This window comes from Muntiacus reevesi, chromosome 2, assembly GCF_963930625.1.
Source record: "Muntiacus reevesi chromosome 2, mMunRee1.1, whole genome shotgun sequence".
Lineage (NCBI taxonomy): Eukaryota > Metazoa > Chordata > Mammalia > Artiodactyla > Cervidae > Muntiacus > Muntiacus reevesi.
The window spans coordinates 60,097,366-60,121,762 of record NC_089250.1 but is presented as its reverse complement, the minus strand read 5'-3'; the positions used below and the strand labels follow the sequence as shown (position 1 = coordinate 60,121,762).

Genomic DNA, 24,397 nt, shown 5'->3' with positions numbered 1-24,397 from the left:
AATAATGATACTATGGTTACGTAACATAATGTCCTTGTTCTTAAGACATACATTCTGAGATGTGTAGGGGTGAAATACCAGTACTAGTTTAACACTTTTAAATGGTTCTGGGGGAAAATGTATACATATGTATACAGGGATAAAGCAAATAAAGCAAACTTATAGCAATCAGGAAGAAAGCAAGCTGGCTGCAGTACTCCAATTTTTCTGTAGGTCTGAAATTTAAAAAAAAAAAAAAAAATTCAGATAAGGAAGGAAAAAAATGCACCACCGTGGACTTTATTCAGCAGACCTAAGTCCTCAGGTGATCGGGACAGTAATCAGCTGGTTCAGATTTTTGGTATCCTTTTTTATCCACTCCCAAATAACAATAAAGTAAATATCTGCACAACTTCTAGAAGACAGCGTGGTGATAATGAGGCAATTAATAAGACTAATCAATGATTCAGACTCTGAAGAAGCCCAAGGGGGTAGACGTGGGGGGGAGAATAAGGTGTGTCCGTATGTACCAACACAGCAAACATATTAAATAAACAAACAAGCACCAAAGCCATAAAGAAATCACAATCCAGTTTTTTCAAATATTATTTATATAAATTATTATCAGGTTACTAGCAGCAGAATTTGCAGGTTACCTTCACTTTCTCTGTTGCATTTTACTTTCTGTTACATTTCCATGTATCACTTTATAATAGGTCAAAATGTTAAGAGACAGCATGGATAATCAGTCAAGCTAAAAGTCTACCAAAGCCACAGGAAAAAGCATCTTTCATTTTGGCTGTGAGTGAGATGCCAGAGGCAGGTCTATAGATAATTTCATCAAGATTATAAGTAGTATCTACTATCAAATGTGAAAAGCAAAGGATAATAATAATGAAGTACCAGAATGCAGCCATTATTCACTAATTCATTCATTAAATATGCACTTATTGACAGTCACTTTGTACATTATCCAAGTGCATAATGAAATGAATAAGACCCACCCTCAAGTATACAGCCTCACTTGGGGAACCAGACAGCAAACCACGAACTCAAAAATATCAGGGAGGTGATGTACAACTCCAACGAGCAAGCTGCTAGGAAGACTGGGCAACATAAAGGCACATGCAGGTAAGAGAACGTGCTGAGCACATCAATCAATGCATCTCAGGCATGGGCTGCAAACTAACAGAACACCCCTAAGCTTACAGCAAATTCATACAACGGAGTTCACTCAGAAAATTAAGATACTGAACTTAGTTCAAATATTTATTAAGCATGGACTATGCCAAGAATTCTGCCGAGTCAAATTACAAAGACAAATGAAACTCAATTCCTTTCCTTTAGGTGTTCATAGAAATAGATATTTCTCCTTCCTCTTAAAAGAGAAACTTTCCATTAACAAGCACATTTGTAATACATATAATACGTACAACTATAACTATACACAATTACATGTAATTACAATACATAATATATAATAGAAAAATGCCATTAACAAGCAATTAAGATTAAGGAACCTAAAGGACTATCATAAAGGCTACCACTTATTAAGGACTGACTGTGTCAGGTATGCATACACAATCATAAAGAAGGGTTATATACGTCCTAGGTTACAGAGTTAGGTATTGAACTCAAGGCTATCTCTTCCAAGGCTCAGTTTCTGACATTACATTTGCCTTTTAAAGTCTGAAATTACAAATAAAATATAGAAAATGGCACAGATAAGGGAACATAAGATATACATGTGTATCTACAGATCAAGATTTATGACCACAGGTTATACAGCTGTTGTTTGTTCAAGTCTTCATTTTTAATAAACAAGTCTATCAAAACAAAACTAAAACAGAAAAGTTTATGGACTACTGCAATTTATAACTACATTATGGATGACTAGAAGGATTAGCATCAGATTTTCAGGTTCATCCTTCATCATCAACAGGTCAACTATGTCTAAATTAGGAGTCAGCAAACACCACCACCAAGCCAAATCTAGCACAGTTTGCTTTTATAAATAAAGTTTTATTGGAACACACCCATGCCCATTCATTTGTGCATTACCTGTGGCTGCTTTCCTGCTTCAACAGTAGAGTTGAATAGTTATGATAGAGACCGTGTGGCCCACAAAACCTAAAATATTATCTGGTCCTTCACAGAAAAAAATCTGCCAACTCCTGGTTTACATGATATATATCACAAAGGCAATTAGCCTGTTCAATTAGCTCTACTTAAGTTTTATTGTGAATTCTACCTGATTTCTCTCCCATAGTAATTAATGTCACTTGGTAAATGCTAATAAGTTTTTGAATTTCCACAAGTATTTTCAAATTTCAATTATTTTCCATAAAGTAGGTCTTAGCTGTCCTTCACAACATTATTACAAACAAATTCATAATTAAGCACATTTGCAATTACCCACACACATACTTATCCCTCTATTGCATATAATCTGCAAAGATTATAGACAAGGAAAAACATTACAGACACAATAACTGATATGACTAAATATTTAATAATTCCTAATACCCTGTTCACACTAGATCATCTCTCAGTGTGCCATTTCATAACAGCAGCAGCATCCCTCGCCTGCCTATTAGAAATGCAAATTCATGGGCCTCATTCCAGACCTACCAGGTAATCCTTATGAACACTAAAATTTTAAGAACCACTGCACTGAAGGAGAATTTACATGACTTACCTTGAGTGTAAAAAGGCTGATTCGGCCAGGTAGTTTATAAAATAATCCCTCTCCTCCTCTGGAATTGGAATGTAGCATGGCATTAAGACATGCAAGAGGGGATGTCCCACTATAAAAACATACAAGGATGGAAAAAGGTCATACAAACCAAGATATCTACTTACTCAAAGATCTCTCACCCTTCAACTCATTCTTAAATCAAGAAGAACAGGAAGAAATATAAAACATCCCACAAGAGCTCTGTTTTGAAAGTGGCAAAGGAGTAGCACATGAAATTCATATAAATCACACCCAGAGAGTTCACACCCAGATAACATGTTACATGGTATCTCTACTGCACACCTGATGATTCTTAAGTGCCTTTTGACAATATGAACCAAACTTGCAAGAAATTTAGAAACACTACATATATTTTCAGGTACACTCAGGAGTTTTAAAAAAAAAAAAAAAAAGACCCAATATTTTTATTTACTCAAAATTTTTAAAATTAAATTTTAATGCTAATTAAAAACATAACCAAGATTCCCTAGCCTCTATCTTTCAACCTGTGTATCATGCTCAGAAACTGCCCTATAAAATTTTTAACACAAAGACCAAGCATCAGTGGTGCTGTCCCAAGAAAATAAGCATACTTTTTCTTCCCAGTTAAATTATTTTTTAATACGCACACAAAAGGAATAGTACGTTATTTGCTTTTTCTCACTGGAGAAGGGGGAAAGACACATTTTGTTTTGTATCTAACCAGGAGCAATACTTTAAATTTGAATATAAAAAGTCAAATGGATTTAGTACGCAATAATGCTCAACCATTAAACCTAAAAAAGAGATAGCATCTTAAGTTGTTGCATGGTCCCTGCTACAACAGAAGGTTGCAAAACAATGACAACTCAAGTGAGTTAGAGACTACTTACTCAATCTTAAAAAGAAAAGCTGTCAAAAATACAGACAAATGCCCATTATTAATATTAACTGAGTTTGGCACTAGCATGTTAATACTAGGGTTTACCTATGCACCTTCTTGTCCCTCTCACCAGCAGGATAAACAAACGCCAATATCTTAAGTAACGCCTCTCAGCGTTTTTCAAAATTAGAGGCTCTAATTTATGCCACGTTAAAAATAAATTTTGAGTCTAAATAAGTCATCAAAAAAAAAAAAAAAACCACAACTATTACTTATTCGGCTTTGGAACACCCTGGATGCTTAAAAAAAAAAAAAAAAAATTTCATGAAGGACCTATCTACCAAGTACCAATCTCTGTAAGAAACCCTGTGCAGAATCTGGAGTGTCAAGCGGGTGTGCTAACATCTCTGCTACAGGGGAAGGCGTGCTGGCAGAGTCTTTCTTCCAACAGTGTGACTCCTACACACTATCCCTCTGTCTACAAATTATAGAGCTGCTCACTCATCATGAGCCACCATGACCACTTCATAATTCCTGTTAAGAGCCAGAAGGAGAAACAAGTTAGGTTCTCAATTCCATCTGTCCCAAAGGGACTAATTTACCTTCTATAGGCATAGTGGTCCAACAGCAGTACAGACAGCAGCACGATGGGAAACAGCCCATAAAAACAAAATAAAACAAAAGATGCAATTACAACACTACATCATGCATAGGTAGTATTTAAATGAAGTACCAGAACGTGATCCAGACAACCCCGATCTTCCCTCCCCACAAAATGTCAGTTTGAGACTGTTTGAACTGACAACTAGAGAGTGAGGATCTTTTGATCCTAAAAGATCAATTTAAGTAGCTAAAGCTTAACTAGCAAAATATATGCTGACTGTTCTGAATCCTAAGAAGGAATTGTGTTGGGCTCTCCTCTCCCACTTAAATTTTGAAAAAAAGGTTGGGGTGAGCAGAGAAAGGATTCAGGACAGTCCCTGATTTTTATTTGTGCCTGCCATTCTTTTTGTGTTTCCAATTTGTTGCTTCTCTAGGAAAAATATATCATAGGATAAGAAAATCAAGGTCATCTCCAAATTTAGCATGCTCATAGCAAGAATGGCTAGAATCAGTAGGGGAAAAAACTCAGTGAGTTTTATGATGATTGGATCACCCTTCTCTAAGCCTAAAACAAAGAACTTCAGAGATATGGTACAGAGAGAAGGATAGTTTTAGACATGATGGAGCAGATCAGTCTGTTTCTTCTTTGCTACCGAAACCTGCAAAACGGAATACAAGAGAAAACATGCTGACTCCTTATGCAAAAAACAAGCTCCACGTTGAAATGAATAGTAGAGCAAATAGGGAAACCTGCTGCACCTCTGACGAAAACCAACAGAATTGCAGCCACTCCCGCCCTCCACCCAGAGGATGTACCACATCGAGACAGCTCCACACTACCATCAATCACGTGTGTGTATGTGCACACACATATATGCACTTGTGGATTTCCTCATTCACTACCTAACTGCAGTAAGACCCATGTCCTCTAAAACCCTCACATTAAGCAACAAGAGCCATACAAACCTCATTTCCTTTAGTCCTTCTGCCTCTATGACCTGCAGAATCTGTTTGGGTGTCATTGGAGCATCCGAATAGTTTTCCAGTACCTGAAGAAATATAAATGTTCTGATTTCAGTGTGCAGTTCCCCTTTATGTCTATCACTATATAACTATATCCATCACTATATTACATGGTACCTGCCATGAGGTACCACTGCTGACATTTTAGGTTTTCCCACAGTCAAAATTACTTCTGAAACCAAATTACATATATACCTAACTAGTTGCTGAAAGTGACTGCAATTAGATAAAATACTCTAATTTTCAATTCTGGAAATACACATCCTCTTAGCATCCATGTTACAGTATGTGGGGCCTTCCCAACTTTAATTGCCACTTAACCTGATGCTGTTAACACAGCTAAACTACAGAATACATAGCACTATAAACTGTAAGACAGAACTGCATTCAGGCTTTCCTTCCCAAGTAAGTTTGATTAGTTACAATATTTTTATCTTTTTTGGGGGGCGGGGGCGGCTTGGCTTGCAGGATTAGTTCCCCAACCAGGGATTGAATCTGGACACTCAGCAGTGAAAGGATGGAGCCCTAACCACCGGACCGCCAGGAAATTCCAGGTACCTGTATTTTTTCAATGATGACTTTCGCCACTGGGATGTGGAATTCTGGTGTTAATTAGTATAGGACAATTTGCCTTTCAACAATACAGTGCTACGATTCTATATGACTGGTGCAAGCAAAACAAGGAGAAATGGAACATCCCATTTACATTAGTGACATCTATAATTAAGCCCCAGCAACAATGTTTTAGTGAGCAACCAGAGCTCTCTCACTTGAACAAGCCGAGTTGTTTTAGAAATCTTATCCTTTTCAGGGAGGAAAAAAGACAGGCTGTCAGTATCTCTGTATCATCTCTAGCAGTGCAGCTGCTGAGGTTACGCCAAACCACACCAACATCTTATAGTCATTTAACAGCCCTAACAAAGTACTGCATGGCTGTGTCACAGATAAAATGCAAAGCAAGAAGCCTAATAGGACTGCTGCGAAGGTTCTCTCTGTGGAAGAACATGAGTTCTAAGCGATAAAGAAGTCAAGTTTTGGAGAAGCAGGTGCTGAAATAAAACCCCTATTTCCTATGGTCCCATTCTTAATTTCTCGTTCAGTGTTTACATTCTCTTTGGGTATCATTATCATCTCTCACAGTTTCAACACTACCAAAATACTGAATTAACTCCCAAATCTCGACCTCTTGTCAGGATTTCTCCCTAAGTTTCAGGCCCCAGATATTCAGTTCGGTACTAGACGTCCCTCATGATCATCTCCTCTCTTCTGATATTCCTCTCCTTGGTTGGCAGTCTGTCTCATCACCTAACTTGGAAACCAAGGCATCATCCTTCACTCTCACCTGTCCCCTAGTTCTCCCAGCCAGGTTCTTTCCTTTAAAAAATTTTTTTCTTTTTTACTTTATTTGGCTGTACCAAGTCTTAGTAGCACTCTAGATCTTGAGTTGCAGCATGCAAACTCTTAGCTGCAGCATGTGGGATCAAGTTCTCCGACCAGGAGCCGAAACTGGGCTGCCTGCATTGTGAGTTCGACGAGGTCTTAGAGCCACTGAACCACCAGGGAAGTCCCTCCACAGCCAGTTTCTGACCCGGCTTGACACAACGGCCTCTTCCCTAACATCCCTGCTGTCCTCAAGTTCATTCTTACTCCACCGCCATTCTTCATTCAACAAATACATGAAATACTCTGTGCTAGGAACAATTTTAGAAATTCATCAGTAAAAAAGATCAAAGCTCTGCTTTTACAGAACTTAACCTGCTATAGCCTGAGGTCAGTCCAACAAAATAAACCTGTCCTCATCACTTTCAGAATTAAAGTCCTTCGACAGCAACCTATTTCCATACAGGGAAAGCTGAAGCTCCAGAGTGGCCAATGGCCCACTAGAAAAGCATGAGTTTTAAAAGCAAACAGAACTGGTTTTAAAAGTTCAAATTCTGGTCTTCTAAAGCTGGGCAAAACTGTTTATAATAGCCAGGACATGGAAGCAACCTAGATGCCCATCAGCAGACGAATGGATAAGGAAGCTGTGGTACATCTACACCATGGAATATTACGCAGCCGTTAAAAAGAATTCATCTGAATCAGTTCTAATGAGATGGATGAAACTGGAGCCCATTATATAGAGTGAAGTAAGCCAGAAAGATAAAGAACATTACAGTATACTAACACATATATACGGAATTTAGAAAGATGGTAACGATGGCCCTATATGCAGGGCAGAAGAAGAGATGCAGAAGTACAGAACAGACTTTTGAACTCTGTGGGAGAAGGTGAGGGTGGGATGTTTTGAAAGAACAGCATGTATATTATCTGTGGTGAAACAGATCACCAGCCCAGGTGGGAAGCATGAGTCAAGTGTTCAGGCCTGGTGGGCTGGGAAGACCCAGAGGAATCGGGTGGAGAGGGAGGTGGGATGGGGGACCAGGATGGGGAATTCGTGTAACTCTATGACTGATTCATATCAATGTATGACAAAACCCACTGAAAAATAAAAAATTAAAAAAAAAAAAAAAGAAATTCTTAAATTTTAAACTCAAAAAAAAAAATAAATAAATAAAGCTGGGCAAAGAGTTGTGTTGCAAAGAGTCGGACACAACTTGGCAACTGAACAACAAAAAATCCTGGGCAAGTAACCTACCTGCCCTGAGTCTAGGTTTCCTGGTTTGTGAAGCAAGGATACTGAGGCCTTCTCAGAGTTGCTGCAGAGACAGGGGAGTGAGTGCCTACAGTGCCAGACACGGGAGGTGTCTGTTGGCCAGGCATGCCAGACCCTCACAATCTCCTCTTTGCCTGGCTCTCTAATACTCCACAAACTTTATGTTCCAATAACTACGGGCAGGTCTACCCAATTCCCACACTCTCCACCCTGCAGATAAACACGCACACGCACGCACGCACACACACACACACACACACACACACACACACACACACACACACTCCCCTATTTCTTGTTTCCAGCTCCTGCTTATGTCCTCTGTGAGGAGTCTAACTCCTATTCCCCCTTCAAGATTCAGTTCGGAAAGCACCTTCCTCCCGGAAGCCTTGTCTACTCTCTGCCAGATAGCTAAGCGTCTCTTTTCAGTGCCCCATAGTTGCACAACACATATAATCCATCTTCCAAAGCAGGACACTTGAGAGTAAAAGGAGGAACTATTCATAATTATGACTAGACAGTAAGCAGGAATCAGGATGTCTATTACCATTTATACATCTATGCTGGCACTTACCATGCCTGTAATGAAATTCTACTCTCCTGTTAGAGAAGGGGTGGACCTTCTCTAACCCCAGAAAAACCATAAGCTCCTCAAAGGCAGACCTTATCCATCTCTGTAATTCCAAGAACCTAACTACCAAGTTAAGCAGCACTGATGAACAAACCCACAATACAAGCTACTAATGTTCACTGCCACAGATATGACTTCTTTGATACTAACTGCGAGCTGAGCTAGTGAATTTTTTCACAGTAATTTTTTTTTTAAGAAGCATGGCTCAAAAATTAGTTACCAATTATTTAAACAGCAGTCAGGAGGAGCCTGAGAATCTAAGACAGAGGAAACAGAATCTCTATAGGGAAGTTATATCAAAAGATACAAAGTATTCACTTTTATTAAAACTGTATATGCCTTCAGCTTTTAGTGTAAGAACAATTCAGCAGTGTTCTATCCCCACCCTGTCTTTCTAGAGCATACAAAAAGTATCTCTTCTCCAACTTCAAAGGGGGAAAAAATGTTTGATGTAAGAACGGTCAGTCATGAATCAAAGTGAAAGATAAAGCATGCAATGAAGAGTTTCTCAAAGCCAGGGAAAATCCATTTAAGGGCATTCAATCTAAAGGGAAAACCACTCAGCTATTTCTCCCAAACAAATTGTTTCTAACAAGCAGGAGGATTTAGACCCACCCAACCACCTAAAGTCTACTTCCTACATCTAGGAAAAACAATACTAGCAAGTGTTTGAAAGAAGAATATCTGCTTCTCAACAACATAATTAACAGCTGCAAAAACCAATCTCCTGGGATTTACTACACTACTGAAATAGTCCAGAAGTCTCTTCTCTTCTACCAAAATAGCTTAAAAACGGTTCCTGGTATCATTTAACCACCAAACTAAGCAAGGTCGGGAGCAATATGAAACTGCCCCAAGCAAGTGCATCTTGATTGCCACAGCAAGCACTCCAAATTCACCTGTCCAAAGAGTATTTAGAACTAATCTACCCTCCTACCATTACAGCTCACTCTTCTCTCTATCCAGTGTAAGGACTCACAAACTCTCCAGCACTTGGTTTGTTAAAGCAATTTTTTTTTTCCAAATGAGCAGAGAAATCTTAAGAGCTCCCCCTCACCCACCAACTGGTCCATCCAAAGGCACAGAAAATCCTAAATAAAAAATAAAAGATATACAAAACTACACACCATATTCCCACAAGTCATCTTGCAAGAGTTTAAGAGTATAAGTAATTCCCAGTAGGAAATACTATTTTTTAATGAAGAATCATTAAAGAAAAAGAATTTACTGGGGACAAACTGGCATGAACTGAGCCAATGGTAAAACAGAAATAGCAACCTGGAACTGGATTGTAGATCACAGTAAACTCAAGAATCTAAAGAGGCTTAATAGTGGACCCCTGAATTCCCAGAGTCTTTCAACTAGGAAGAGCCAATGGAGCTTTAAGACAAGCAGACTTTAGAAATCTGTCAGGACATAAATAACACAGGATTTAAAGGTACTTTCACCTACCTCTAACAAGTAAAAACTCTGGCAAGCAAATTTCCTTTTGGTGCCCAGAGCCATAAACACCTGCAGAACAGAAACTCAGAGGAGAATTTCAATGAACAGTCTCAACCTCCAGGAGAAAGCGAGTGCGTCCTTCTGGCTCTCACTACTCTTCTCTGGGCCTAAATCTGTTTCCAGGTGAAACAGATTTCCTGAAACAGAAATCCTGAAACTTCCAAGAGATCCTGAAAGCTAACCAAAGGTTCCAAATTTGACTGCATCTGAAAAACATCCTCAGGTACTTCAAATCTTCAAATTTCATATGCCAAACCAAAACAAAGTAACTGAAGCACAAAACTTCAACATACAAACTAATTGCTACTTCCGCTTCTTGGGCAAAAAAGGTCTGAGAAAGATGATCAGGTACACCAGTGAAATTTCTCCTACACACCAAACAGCATTCCCTCTTTTAAGTCAATAACTGAGTTTTAAGACTCCAAGAAAGAAAAGAGTGTACCACAGATTTGTAAAAACCTCCAACACATATTCATCTTTTTTGCTCAACACCTCACTTCCCAATAAAATTAAAGATTAGAAGGCTGAGCTTCATTCATCATTAAAAGTGAATTATAGCAATTACATATAAACTATAGGGTGTCAAGACACAAGGATGCTATCTGCACTATAACCCTGCTTTGTGACAGTTCTAAGTGACATCTCTGAGACAAGTGTAACCTGTTACTATTGTCATCAGCAAGATTTTATAAGAACATGTCTTGAAGTGTCTTCACTTTTTGGGTGCAAAACCAGAGAAATATATTTCACTTGCAAGTTCTCTGACATTTTGGGACAACAGAAGATTCACAAAACCCGCATTACCAGGCAGCTTCAAATACTCAAATTACTCTCTCCTTTGCTAAGTCCTCAGTGAGCAGTATCTTCAAACAGAGACACCTGGTCTTTGTCCAACACTTCATGTATACATGCAAGAGGACACTAAAGAACAGAGAACACACGCAAACATTCTTTACAAAGTGTAGTTAGCTGTCTGCAGACTGCCTATCTTCGGGCTAACTTGCGGACTCGGGTCTGCAGATCTCAAAGTGTGCTCCGTGGGTCACCTATATTACAACCAACCTGAGAAGCTGGTCAAAATTAATTACTCAGGTTCTACTCCACAATCTCAGACTCAGTAGGTCTTAAGTAGGGCCCTAGGATGAACGCTCTTAACAACCTCCCCAGGTGACCCCACAGGACACTAAAGTTTGAGAACCAAGGCTCAGGGTTCAGGCTGGGAGCGAGCCTTTTGCTTCCCTCCACACACACCGGTTTAGATTGCGAAAGCTCAAAATGCCACTCGCGTCCTTCAGACTGGGGGGGCTCTTTCCCATCCCTAGTCAAACGCACCACCCCACTGCCCACCAGGAAACGAGGGAGGAGCTTCCGACCCTTCCCGGAAACCTAACTCCCCCGAGTGCACAAACGAAGCTTCCCCAGACCCCCTAGACGCTGCCAAATAGTGGGGGAGGGGAGGTTGGGGCCCCGCCGCCCAGTGGAGGAGGAGCCGGCCCGCCAGCTCGCCCCTCCGCAGGAATTTGGGGGGGGGAGTGGGGGGCGTGCAGAAAAAGGCGCCACATCCGATCCGGCGGGGGACCTCTCCCCACCCAACGCCTTAGGGGGTTGTCCCGTTCCGGGAGGAAGGTGGCCCGCCCCCTCCTGCAGTGGGCAGGGCTTCGCCCCTCCCCCTCCCTGTGGGGGTGCTCGGCTAGCCCACCCCTCACAACCCCCACCGAGCCCCCCTCGGCGGCTAGCCTCACCAGGCGCGCGGCCTCGGCCCACGTGCGCTCCTTCTTCCTCTTCTGTTTGTCCTTCATCCTCCTCCTCCCCGGCGGCGGCGGCGGCTCCACGCGGGACCTCCGGGCGGGGCGGGCGGCGGCGCGGGGCTGGGGCGGCGGCGGCGGCGGCGGCGGCGGCGGCGGCGGGGGGCGCGTGGCGGCGGCGACGCGCGAGGACTCGGGTGCGGCCGGGGAGAGGGGGCGGGCGCGCGGGGACCGGCTGGCGCGAGACCCGGCGCGAGGGCGGCGGTGGGGGAGGGGTGGCGGCTCCACGCGCCCGCGCTGCGTCAGTCGCCCGCGGCGGCGGCGGCGGCGGCGACGAAGGCAGTAGCCCCGCGATCGCTAAGGAATGCGGCGGCTCCGCATAACCACGGGGTCAGAGGTCACGGCTCCGGCCTCCGCTTTCCCGCTTTGCTAAGAGACCAAGACCCGACTGGCGATGGGGCGGGAAGACGAGAATCGGCTTTCCCCTCGGCGCCCGGGTGTATGCGTGTCTGCCGTGGGTGTGTGTGAGTGTGTGTGAAGAGTGAGGAGGGGGAGTGTGGGGGTTTTTTTTTTTTGAACAAAAACAAACCGAAAGGGCAGCTGGGAGTTGTAGTCCCGGCTGCCTCTCTGGCCTCCCCCGCTCCGGAAGAATATGGCTGCTTGAAACTCTTGGACCACACTTCCCGACGTGCCCCGCGTCCCGTCTTTTCCGCCCTCCCCTCCCTTCCTCCGCCCCGCGCAGAGCTCGGTAGGGAATGGGGGACGGGCAGTCGTTCGGGGAAGGGGCTGGGCGAGTCTCGCGAGGTGCGGGAACTGGTTGGGGGCCCGAGGCATTGTGGGAGGTGATGCTGGGAAGGGGCGGTGGCCGACTGCCCCCCTACCCCAAGCTACGTTTAACCCCTTCGGCGTGTCTCGTCTTCGGGCCGACGCACGGCTAAGGGTGGGAATAGAGAGCTGGTAGCTCGATTCCCAGCGCCCACTTTTGCCCCTCTCCGCCTAAGCTGTTCTCACTGACACTTCTTGTAGGTGACTAGAGACAGGACTTTCCCTTTTGGTCCTCCCCTAAATGACTCACCGCTGCATAATAATGAGACAGAAAGACACTTATACCAGTAAATCGGTTATTGCACGATTGATGGACCTAAAAAGTTCCCCATTTCCTCCTGTGCTTTCATGCCGCTGTACGTTTGCAGAAGCTGCACCCGCAGCTTACAGCGTTCTTACCACCTGGTGAACTTGATAAGATTACGGGTAAAGAACTTGGACTTTGGGGCCATACTTACCAGAATGCACCTGAGACCTTTTTAGAATCACTACCCCAGAGGGAACACAGAACATGGAGTCAAAAGAGCCTAGAGCCGAATCCTGGCTAAACCATTCCGTGGCTATCACAGTATTTTTGAGATGAAAATCAGCATAAAACACCTGGCAGGTTGGAAGAGGGTGTGCAGGGGGAACCCTGACATTAGGTCCGTGTAATTTGGCTCCTGGCATAGAGTAAGTGTTTAATAATTGGTACAGGCTGAGAGACAGTGAGCAACATACTCACCCTCTGCAGGCTTTGGTTGCAGAAGCATGAAATGAAATGAGGTTCAGAGTACCCAACACATAGGTGTTCTGTGCCTATTTATTGAATCAATCATCTCCAGAAACATGACTAGAATCAGCCCTAAACTGGATAATGGCCAGTTCTTTAAAATTAGACAGGAGGTGTCACTGGTCACATTTGAAAGGATCCCCACAGTGAGGAAGCACACCTTCCACTCCCTGGTGTTAGCACATGGGAGAGCCAGTGATGAGAGAAAATCAACAGGGTGCTGCCCACGTGGAACACCATGGAGTTCAGTGTTCCTCCTTCAAATTCTCATCACACAGAAGGCTTTCAGGTCCAGTAAACAAAATCCTGCAAGGTGAATAGCCTGTGCAAGGTAAAATAAGGCATGGTTTTGTTGGGGTTTTTTTGGCTGCACCACATGGCATGTGAGATCTTAGTTCCCTGACCAAGGATGGAACCTGTGCACCTTGAAGTGGAAGCACAAGAGTCCTAATCACTAGACTGCCAGGGAATTCCTAAGTGTGTTTTCTAATCTTCTGTCTCCTTCTAACTTCACCCCAATAGGGAGGAAAGAAGAACCCCACTTCCGTGATGAAAAGAAATGTTTGACCTGACTTTTCACAAAAGGGTGATAGTGGTGGTGGTAGTTTAATGTGTAACTTTTGACAGGTCATTTGGCGTGTTTAAAATCTTTTCTTCTTGAGTAGCTTCATCCCACTACCACCCCTGCCCCCCTGACCTCCAGGGAGTCACTAGAGAAGATTTATTCTAAAATATACACGTTTAGTATAGGCACTATGGTTGGCAGAATAATGTTCTTGTTGCCCCCCTCCCCCCAAAAAAAGAAAAACTATGCTTTAGTCCCTGGAACCTGTGAATATGTTATATTCCATGGTAAACAGGACACTGAAGATGGAATTAAGGATCATAAAATAGGGAGATTATCCTGAATTATATGGGTGAACCCAGTGTAATCACATGGACCCTTGAAAAGGAAGGCAGAAGAGATGCCTTGGAGAGAAATGGCAGAAAAGAATCAGATTGAAAGCTTGAGAGGAAATCAACCCACTGTTGCTGAAGGGGTCATGAGCCAGGGAATGTCAGAGTCTTTAGAAGGAGAGAACAAAGCCCTGTCCACAAGCAATGGGACCTCAGTTAAACAGTCGCGGGGGACTGAGATTTCATAACCTGAATGAGCTTGGAAACACATTCTCCCCACCGTTCCCATCTCTCATCCTGCAGAGAGAAGTCCAGTCCTGCTAACAGGCTGATTTTAGCCAGATCAGAGAACCAGCTGACCCACACAGTCCAGACTTGTAAAGCATAGAAAGTGTGAGACAGAATGTTGTTTTAAACCACTAAACCTAGTAACTTTTTATAATAGCAAAAGAAAGCTAATGCAGGGACTGTGGAGATACCTAATTTTTTCAGCCAGTATTGCCTGGCTCTCAGTTGAGTCAAGCCACAGGGGAATCCAGATATGAATGTTTCAAGGTCTCTGCCCTTGCAGAATCAAACGGAAACTAATGACAACATCATAGTTAAGTGTAAAGGAGTATGTTCAGAGGACTCTGCAAGATGTGTATTAGAGAATTGGCTTTAGTCATTAAACCTTAAGTAGCTGTGATTTTTTTTAAAGTTAATGAGACTCATGAGTATATTCTATTGTCAAAAACAGCAAAAACAAGCCTATATATATATATATTTTATATATATATATATATATATTTGTGTGTGTGTGTGTGTTTTATCACAGTGCTTTTATTACAAAGTTCCTTTGAAGTCAACACAGGTGCCCCAGGGCGGTATAAGATAAACAGGTCTGATATTCAGCCCTGCCCTGTTTGGGGATGAGTCAGTGTTTTCAAACTGCACAGTTATGAGCAAAGCACAGTCAGGAATCTGAATAGCAAACACACCACCAGCAAACCTAAGCATTCTCAAAAGGACACATATATCCTAGGAACCTCACTAAGAGATAATGCATTGCCACTGACTTTGGATTTTGGCAGGCCTGGGTTTGAATCTTCTTGTAGTCATTCTCCATGGCTGTGTGGTCTTGGTCAAGCTATGAAACATCTGACTCAAGAGTCATCATTTGGACAATGGGTACATAAACTCAAATGGGTGGGATTGGGATTAAGTGGGATCTTTGTAGAGAGATCACAACGGACTCACTGGAACACAGCAGACTCACTAAAAGCCATCAAGAAGGTTTGAGTCAGAAGTGTAAAAAGTGCCTCATTTTATACTTCAGTGAACCAAGCCCTGGAACAGTTTGCCACACTGACACACGTTCTCTCCCAGTAATTCTGTCCCCATTTCCAAATGAAGTTCAGAGAGGTCAGATTATCTCCTTCGAGTCACAGGGAGATAACACTGCCTAAACTTCCAAAACAGCAGATGATTCACAAATGTGCACCTCTCCTGGCTTCCCCCCACAGTTCATTTCTTTGTATGATTTTTGGTTTAGTGTCTGTGCTCTTGTTAGCATCTTACTGGGTTCATCATCACACTTTCAACACCTGGCACAGTCTTGGCATGTGCTAGGCACTTAACCTGTGGAATTAATGACCTTACTCAATAATTACTGTATTGGACAAAATCCCTGAGTACTACTTATGAGCCCTGTACAGTATTTGGAATCTGCCCAGGCAGAATTGGTAAACAGGCAGGATTCACCCAAACATATCTATGCAAGCTGTAAAGATGCTTAAGGATGGGGACTTCATCACTTCACTGATTCAGCTTACCTGCCCTTCACCATCATTTAAATCCATTCCTGTTTTTCAGTCTCCCATGAGGCTGAAAAAGGTGTTTAAATCCCAACTGTTAATATTGGCTACTTCTGGTTTGTAAGACTACATTCGAACGACTGGGGGGAGAGTGGGTTTTACAAAGTATTACATTTTTTTTTAAATGTATTTGGCTGCGTTGCACCTTAGTTGTGGCACGTAGGATCTTTATTGCCGCTGGCAGGCTCTCTATTTCCCATACTTGGGCTCCAGAGTGCCTGGGCTCAGTTGCCCCTGAGGCATGTAAGATCTTAGTTCCCCATCCAGGGATTGAACCTGCACCCTGCATTGGAAGGCATTGGAAGGTCTTAATCACTAGACCACCAGGGAAGTCCCGAAAAAATTTTTTTCTCCTCTAAACCACAAAACAGAGCGTTTAGATTAAGGTGGCCGATCTAATGTTTTTCACTTCTTTACAGTGGTCTGTAGTTTCCAAATCTTCTAGAATGAGTATATGCTACTCATACTCATTTGAGTATGCTGAAAAACTAAAGTCTTTCATGCTTAACAATGTAAGAACACCTTTTTTTTTTTTTTTTTTGGCTGAGCTGTGCAACTTGTAGGATTTGGGATCTCAGTTTCCTGACCAGGGATTGGACCCAGCCCCCTACAGTGGAAACGCAGAGTCCTAACCAGTGAACTGACAGGGAACTCCCAATAATACATCTTTCCATTTTACTTTAGGGGCTTTTCTGGTGGCTCAGTTGATAAAGAATTTACCAGCAATGCAATTTTCCGGCAATGCAAGTTCGATCCCTGGGTCGAGAAGATCCCCTGAAGAAGGAAATGGCAACCCACTCCAGTATTCTTGCCTGGGAAATCCCATGGACAGAGGAGCCTGGCAGGTTACAGTCCTTGTGGTCGTAAGAGTCTGACACAACTGAGCAACTAAACCACCACCACCATTTTACTTTAAAAGATCTGTGGGATCCCCTCCTAAAATGGCTTCAAAGGATGACCTGAGTGAATTTTTACCAAAATTGTAGATAAGAACATCATACTGCCTAATTCTTTAAAATTTTCAGGTGGAGATTTCAGGACCCCACAAAGGAACCCATCCCAGTTTTCAGTCTCTTTAATGCCAGAGAGTTGTACCCATATCTTCCATAAATCTTTCTCATCTTAATTTAAGCCATTTCCTCCATTCTTCCTCTGTGAAAAAGGAAAAGAAACTTTAAAGTGCATTTTGACACCAAAATTCTAAGAGTGGTGCTAGTTTGATGAGACTGGTAGATGAGCTGGTTAGTTCATTTGCTTTTTTTTTTTTTGTACTGAAAACATTAACTTACACACTGCACCAAATGGCTTTTCTTGCTCCTCCTCTTTATTGATTGCTACTAACTGAATGTGAAGTCCAGGGCTTGGATGAATGGCTTTCACAGGCCTTAACTCTTGAGTAGCACAGTTACCATGTGAGCTGAGTGAGATAACTAGCAAGGCCAGTAAAGCGAAGGAACTTTCCCAAGATCACACAGTTGTCAGTGGAGTCAAGATTTAAACTGACGGCTCCTCATTCCAAATTCCTTCTAAGGTGCTGTGGTAGCCAGCCTCCAAAATGGCCCCCAGTGATTGCCAGCCCTGACATTCACATCTGTTTTAGTCCCTCCCATTCTGAATAGGGCTGAACTGTGAAACCAATTGGGTACTTTGGAAATGGCCATGTGTGGCTTCTGGGGTTCGGTCATAAAAACCACTGCAGCTTCTGCCTTGTTCCCTCAGATCATAAGCTCTAGGGGAGGCCAGGCACCATGTCAGGAGGACACTCAGGCAGTCATATGGAGAGGTGACGTCTACACGGCAGGTAGCCTCAGACAGGCTTTCAAATGACTTCAGCCCTGGCCAACATCTTGAGAGATCAATCTCATAAAAGATCCACAGCCAGGATCACCCAAACAAGCTTCTCCTGGATTCCTGACCCACAGGAACGGTCACATGATGTTCATTGTTTTGGTCAGATAATGTTCATTGTTTTAACTCCCTAAATTCTGAGGTCATCTGCTACACAGCGATACATGGCAATAGACAACTAAGAAAATGCCTCCCTCCTGCTTAACTTATACATTTTGTGAAATTTAAAAATCAAGGAACCCTCCTTCCAGAAAAACTTACACCTATTTAAACAAAATTCCTTATAGAATTTTAACACGTGCCCAGACCCTCTGAAGTCAACATAGTAATACTAATCATAGTGTTCCCCTTTTCTTGAAGGCTCAGAGAAATAAAACCACTTGTCTCACCTCATGGAGCTACTACATGCCAGAGCCAGGATTGAAACCCAAGTAACCCAGCTTTCCCTGGAGAAGGAAATGGCAACCCACTGCATTATTCTTGCCTGGAAAATTCCATGGACAGAGGAGCCTGGCGGGCTACAGTCCATGGGGTCGCAAAGAGTCCGACATGCCAGAGTGACTAGAGCAGAGCCCAGCTTTGCACACGGCTCACACTCTGCCAGCTGGCTCCTCTGCTCTCGGAGCCCTAGGTTCAGAACCACCCCACCCCTTCTCCTCTTTCTGTACTCTGCCCCTTTACTTACAGAAGTCACATTTCTCTGACCCCGTTTTAATTGCAGTTCCTAAGTGATCCATTGTGAATTAGTTCCCACCAAAGAGACAGAGTCACAGTCAGTGATGGAGGGCCCCCTGCTCTGATGGGATCACAGACATGATAATATACTATAAATAACTATACACGACCATAATTTTGGACAAGGATTCAGTACCAAACTCTGGGAGGGTAGACTTCACAGAGGTGGTGATACTCTGGTTCTTGAATGCCGAAAGAAAAAAAGGAGAAGCTCAAGGGAATTCTTTGTAGAAGTGACAGTGAATATGATGGACGCGGGGGATGGCAGCCTCCACATGTGTGAAAGTGCAAGTGTGTTCAGTTGGCGAGGGGGCTAGCAGTCCAGTGGGATAGGAGAAGAGGTCAAAGAGGTGGGCTGGGGCCTCGTAGGGGCATGAGGGAGAGACAGGAGATAGATTCCCATGCTGAGGAGCTCTGATTGTCTCCTGTAACTCCCAAGAATCAACAGAGCTCTGATTAGAGCTCAGATACTGGCTCTTACCCAACCCTGTGGCCCCAGACCCAACAGCACAGGACCTGACACAGAGCAGATGCTCTTTGCTGAATGGATTCATTCAAGGAGGCCTGGGTGCTAACACTAGTCTGCCCTGGAGAGAGAACGCATTGGGTGCAGAGTCGTCCTGGGCTCCTCCTGGAATATTTCTTCAGCAAGGCTTTTCCTGTTGCCCTGTACTCAACTAAGTCCTTTACACTCCCATAGCACCCAAAACTCCCTTCAAAATGTAATGAGGAAAAATATTTAATGTAATTCACTCTTGACCCTAATGATGACTTCCCCAATGTCGGCTCCCAAGTTAGACTGTCAGCCAGATGAGGTCAGGGACTGCAGGCCTATTTGCTGTCCTGCCCTGTCTCCTAGAAGAGAGGCTCTTCTATTCCAGAAAAGAGTAATACAGCATGGGGCACCGTCTTTAATTGGCATTGGTAAGTCTGTACTAATACAAGCTGTATGCTGAGCCCTGGGGACTAAAAGCCCAATTAGACACAGTTTCTGCATCACAGAGATGGATTTCAAGTGACAGCAAGCCAAGGGATGGAAACCTGGGGTGCTCCCAGAGCTGAGAGAAGGGAATGTCTCAAAGCTGATACTGTGCAGGGAGAAATTATTCCCCATCTCAACAATTATAGCTACTTTGGCTGCAACATAAACATTTAAAAATGAATGACTAGATATAGAGAACAGACTGGTGGTTGCCAGAGGCAGGGTGGACAAAATGGGTAAAAGTGATCAAAAGGTGCAAAGTTCCAATAAAATAAGTCCTGGGGATATGGGCACATCATGGCAATGATAATTAATAATACTGTATTGTATATTTGAAAGTTGCTAAGAGAATAGGTCTTAAAAGTTCTCATCACAAGAAAAAAGATGTACCATATGGTGAGAGATGTTAACTAGACTTATTGTGGTGATCATTTTACAATATATACAAATACAGAATCATTATGTTGTATACCTGAAACTAATGTCAATTCCCTCTCAATTTAAAAAGTGAATAACTTTCTTACGGACTAAAGAATTCATGTTCACCAAAATGACAACAAAACATATATCATCTGGAAATAAATTAACATAAAATCGCACCTCTTATATGAAGAAAACTATAAACTCTACCAAAGAGCATAAAGTCTCGTACCCATATACCCATAAAGAGCACAACTTGCCTCAGGCTGGAAAACGCTATAACGCGTGGACATTCATTATCTGAAAATTAGCATATCAAGTAAAGGTCATCCCAGTCAAGATCCCAGGAAGATTTTATTGTTAAAGTGACCCTAAAATTCAACTGGAAAAACAGATGCATCTTTTTCACAACAAAAAGACTGAACATTTACTGACCATTTACCATGTGCCAGACTTGCTATGCATCATTTCATCTCATCCTCACAAAAACACAGTCAGGTAGATACTGTTACAATTAACTTTAGACAGATGAGGAAGCAGAGGTTCAGAGAGAAAAACAAATTGCCTGAGATTACACAGCTTGTGGGTGGTGGACCTGGGATTAAAGCTCTGGCTGGGTTGTCCCTGGTGGCTCAGCGGTAAAGAATCCACCTGCCAATGCAGGAGACACGGGTTCAATCCCTGGTTCAATCCCTGATCCCGAGAAGATCCCACGTGCCGTGCGCCACAACTACTGAGCCTGTGCGCTGGAGCCTGGGAGCCTCAACTAGTGAGCCCACATGCTGAAACTACTGAAGCCCGAGCACCCTAGAGCCTGTGCTCTGCAACGAAAAAAGCCATTGCAATGAGAAGCCCGCATACTCCAACTGGAGAGCAGCCCCTGCTCGCCTCAACTAGAGAAAAGCACGTGCAGCAACAAAGACCCAGCTCAGCCATAAATGAATAAATGAGTAAATTACAAAGCTCAGGCTGGCTGAATGAACACAAACGCCGTGAATTTAACCACTCCACTCCACCGCCCTATTGCCAAGAAAAGTTTGAGGATGAGTTGGGACTTGTTCTACCAAGTACTAAAATATACCTACACCAACTAAAACAATGCCATTTTGAAAAAGGAACTGACAGACCTGTTAAACTGAACAGAGTATAGGAATAGAGCCAAATGTATAAGGAATTGCAGTGCACAGTAAAAGTAACATGTCATATTGGTGGCGAAAAGATGGAAGTCAATAAACAGAACAGGACGATTGGGTAGCCATTTGGAGAAAAATTAAGTTGGAGCTCCATCTCTCTCCTTAAATCTAAATTTCACCTCTTAGATCAAAGGTGTATATGTAAACAATGAAATTTGTTTCTTTTTTTGTTGTTGTTACTTTTTTGAGAAGAAACAACAAACAAGTGACTATTTTTATAATCTGGAAATGGAAGTGTTTCTAAACATGTTTAAAAGTTTTTTTTTTTTAATCCATCAAGTAAAATCAAGTCAAGATTTGACTTCATAAAATTAAAAATTCTTATTTGGTAATACAACACCACAGACAAGGTAAAAGACAGTCAATGCACTGGAGGAAAATATCTGTCACATTCATGACAAAGAGTTCTTAAAAAGTCAATAGGAAACACCTGAATAGAAAAATAGTCAAATAACAATGGCCTAAACAGGCAATTAACAAAAGGAGAATCATAAATGGAAATAAATACTTGAAAATATTTTCCAATTCATTAGTAACCACAGACAGGAACAAAAGTGAGACACCATTTTTCAACAAGTCAGACTGGCAAAAATCAAAAAGATTGGCAGAACCTAGTGTTAATAAGGCTGTATGGAAGTGGGCACAATTTATGCTGGTGGAAGCACAAATTCATATAGTCTACTTTGGGAGGCAGTTTACCAAAATGGAACAAAATTATAATGGGAAAATTCTTTGCCAGTCATTCATTTACAGTGATTTATCCCAGGAAGGACGTTAAATAAGAGAACAATGATCTACGTATGAGGTTACTTAATACAGTATTCTATAGGGACTTCCCTGGCAGTCCAGTGGTTCAGACTCCTTGCTTCTACTGTAGGGTTTGACCCCTGGTTGCAGAACTAAGATCCCACATGCTGCATGGTGCAGCCAAAAAAAAAATACAGTATCATATAAAACAGAAAATAATGTGGAAATTACTTCAGTGATCATCTACAGTGTTAAATAAATTCTGGTGATTCACACAATAGATTACTAGGAAGCGATTAAAAACGAAAATATAAATCTATATTTATTAACTGAACACAGGTGTATAACATATTATTGAGTGAAAACAGGACAGGTGTGTACTGTGGACCCATGTATATTATGAAGGTCAAACTAAGAGTTTGCATAAAGAGATACCTAAAAAATTCGCCATCAGCTATAGGAAATCGAATTTCCAGTGATATGTAAGTATTGCCTTAAATGTTTTTGTATTGTTTCAATGTTTTATCATCAGAATAGATGATTTTTATAATCAGAACATTCAATAAAGCTTGCTGTATTTTGATTTTAAATGGCATTTAGCACTTATACAACCTAGGATTATATTAATATAATCATATTTATCATATGTCAGTCCTACAAGGAAGGTATTTTTCATTCATTTTACAGAAAAGGGAGACAAACCAGTGCTCAGAAAGTTTAAGTAACTTGAAATGAGAATGTCAGGATCTGAACACAAGTCTGGCTGACACAAGAGCTCTTTTCATAATGCTACACTGTTACTAATAATTAATAGTTTTTAATATTTTAAATAATATTTGCCTCTTGAATCTGCCTGCAATGCAGGAGACTGGGGTTTGGTTCCTGGGTCAGAAAGGCCCTGGAGAAAGAAATGGCAATCCACTTCAGTATTCTTGCCTGGAAAGTTCCATGGACAAGGAGCCTGGTGGGCTATAGTCCATGGGGTTGCAAAGACTCAGACACGACTAAGTGACTGAGCATGGCACAGCAGCAACAGCAAACCTGGCTTAGCACGTTCTACCTGAAGCAAGCTACTGCACTTTGGTAGGAGGGCTAATACCTACCCTGCTGCTCTCAGAGTTTGCTGGAAGGCTAAAGAAAACATCCATCCAGGCAAGAATACTGGAGTGGGTTGCCATTTCCTGCTCCAGGGGATCTTCCCATCACAGGGAAAGATCAAACCCACGTCTCTTGCATTTCCTGCATTGGCCAGTGGATTCTTTATCCCTGCGCTGCCTGGGAAGCCCAGCTCCAAAACCTCTCTGCTCCAGTTTGCCACATTTCCTGCTTATCTGGTAGAATACTGTCTACATCTTGAGAAATTATTTGCCCTGAAGTCTTTGCTCCTCCACAGGTCCTTACATCTCTATCTTGTAGCTCTTTGGTTAGATCATAGTGCCTAAATGGGGCTTCACTGGAGGCTCAGATGGTAAAGAATCTGCCTGCAGGAGACCCTTTGATGCCCAGGTCAGGAAGATCCCTTGGAGAAGGGAATAGCTACCCACTCCAGTATTCTTGCCTGGAGACTTCCATGGACAGAGGAACCTAGTGGGTTACAGGGGTCACAAAGACTTGGACACGATTTAGCAACTAACACTTTCACACTTATTGCTTAAATAGAGATTATGCATTTGACCATAATGCAGATGTTTACTTTTACAATGAAGTATTTAAACAAGAATGTTGAGGTCTTAATTTATCTGCTAATTTGATCACTGAGTTCAGAAGCCTTGGGCTCTCCCCTGGCAGACTAAAACCAAGGCAGCCAGGCTTCAACCGTGTAGCGCAGAGTGCTGTGGGCCTCTCCATTCACGCTGCTGACCACACCTCTCTCAGGTTTTTCATCGCAAAAAGTCGAGCATCAGGACTGGCCTAGAGTGGCATTCAGTTAATGCCAGCTGAAGGGAGGAAAAAAGAACACTCTTCCATGAGAGACAGAGACTTCAACCAGGCAACTCGAAAGGGGCCTTGGAGGCTGAGTGAAATGTAATTGAGCAGAGATGAGGGTAGGCTTGGATGAAGGCAAATTGCTTGCAGTCACCTGGAGACCCACCTCAATACGGTACTGTCCACGGTTTCAAAGTGCTTTCTATAATAATCACAACAGCTTCCGTTGATAGAAGGCTTGCCTCATGCCAGGCGCCAGGTGCTCTACATCTCTGCTTTCTTATTCATGTATTTTTAATGTATTATGATTACTATTGTCTTTATGATTAATATTTACTTGCTGTCTCTCTCTACTAGCTCCACACAAGCTCCAGGGAAGCAGGGTTTTTTCCCTGTTGTATTCAAAAGAGTGCTTAGTACAGAACAGCTTACTGAATCCTCCACAGAGCCCCACGAG

General features: G+C 42.5%; 1 protein-coding gene across 1 annotated transcript in view; it reads right to left on the bottom strand.

Moving 5' to 3' along the window:
* Positions 1-11,889, bottom strand: part of ASXL1 (ASXL transcriptional regulator 1) — a 65,525-nt gene extending 53,636 nt beyond the window's left edge. Inside the window, exons 1-4 of the mRNA XM_065921823.1 lie at positions 11,737-11,889; positions 5,148-5,230; positions 4,181-4,183; positions 2,678-2,786 (exon numbers count right to left, since the gene is read on the bottom strand). Of these exons, the coding sequence (XP_065777895.1) occupies positions 2,678-2,786; positions 4,181-4,183; positions 5,148-5,230; positions 11,737-11,793 (252 nt within the window). The 5' untranslated portion in view covers positions 11,794-11,889. The remainder of the gene's footprint in view (positions 1-2,677; positions 2,787-4,180; positions 4,184-5,147; positions 5,231-11,736) is intronic.
* Between the last annotated feature and the right edge of the window lie 12,508 nt (positions 11,890-24,397).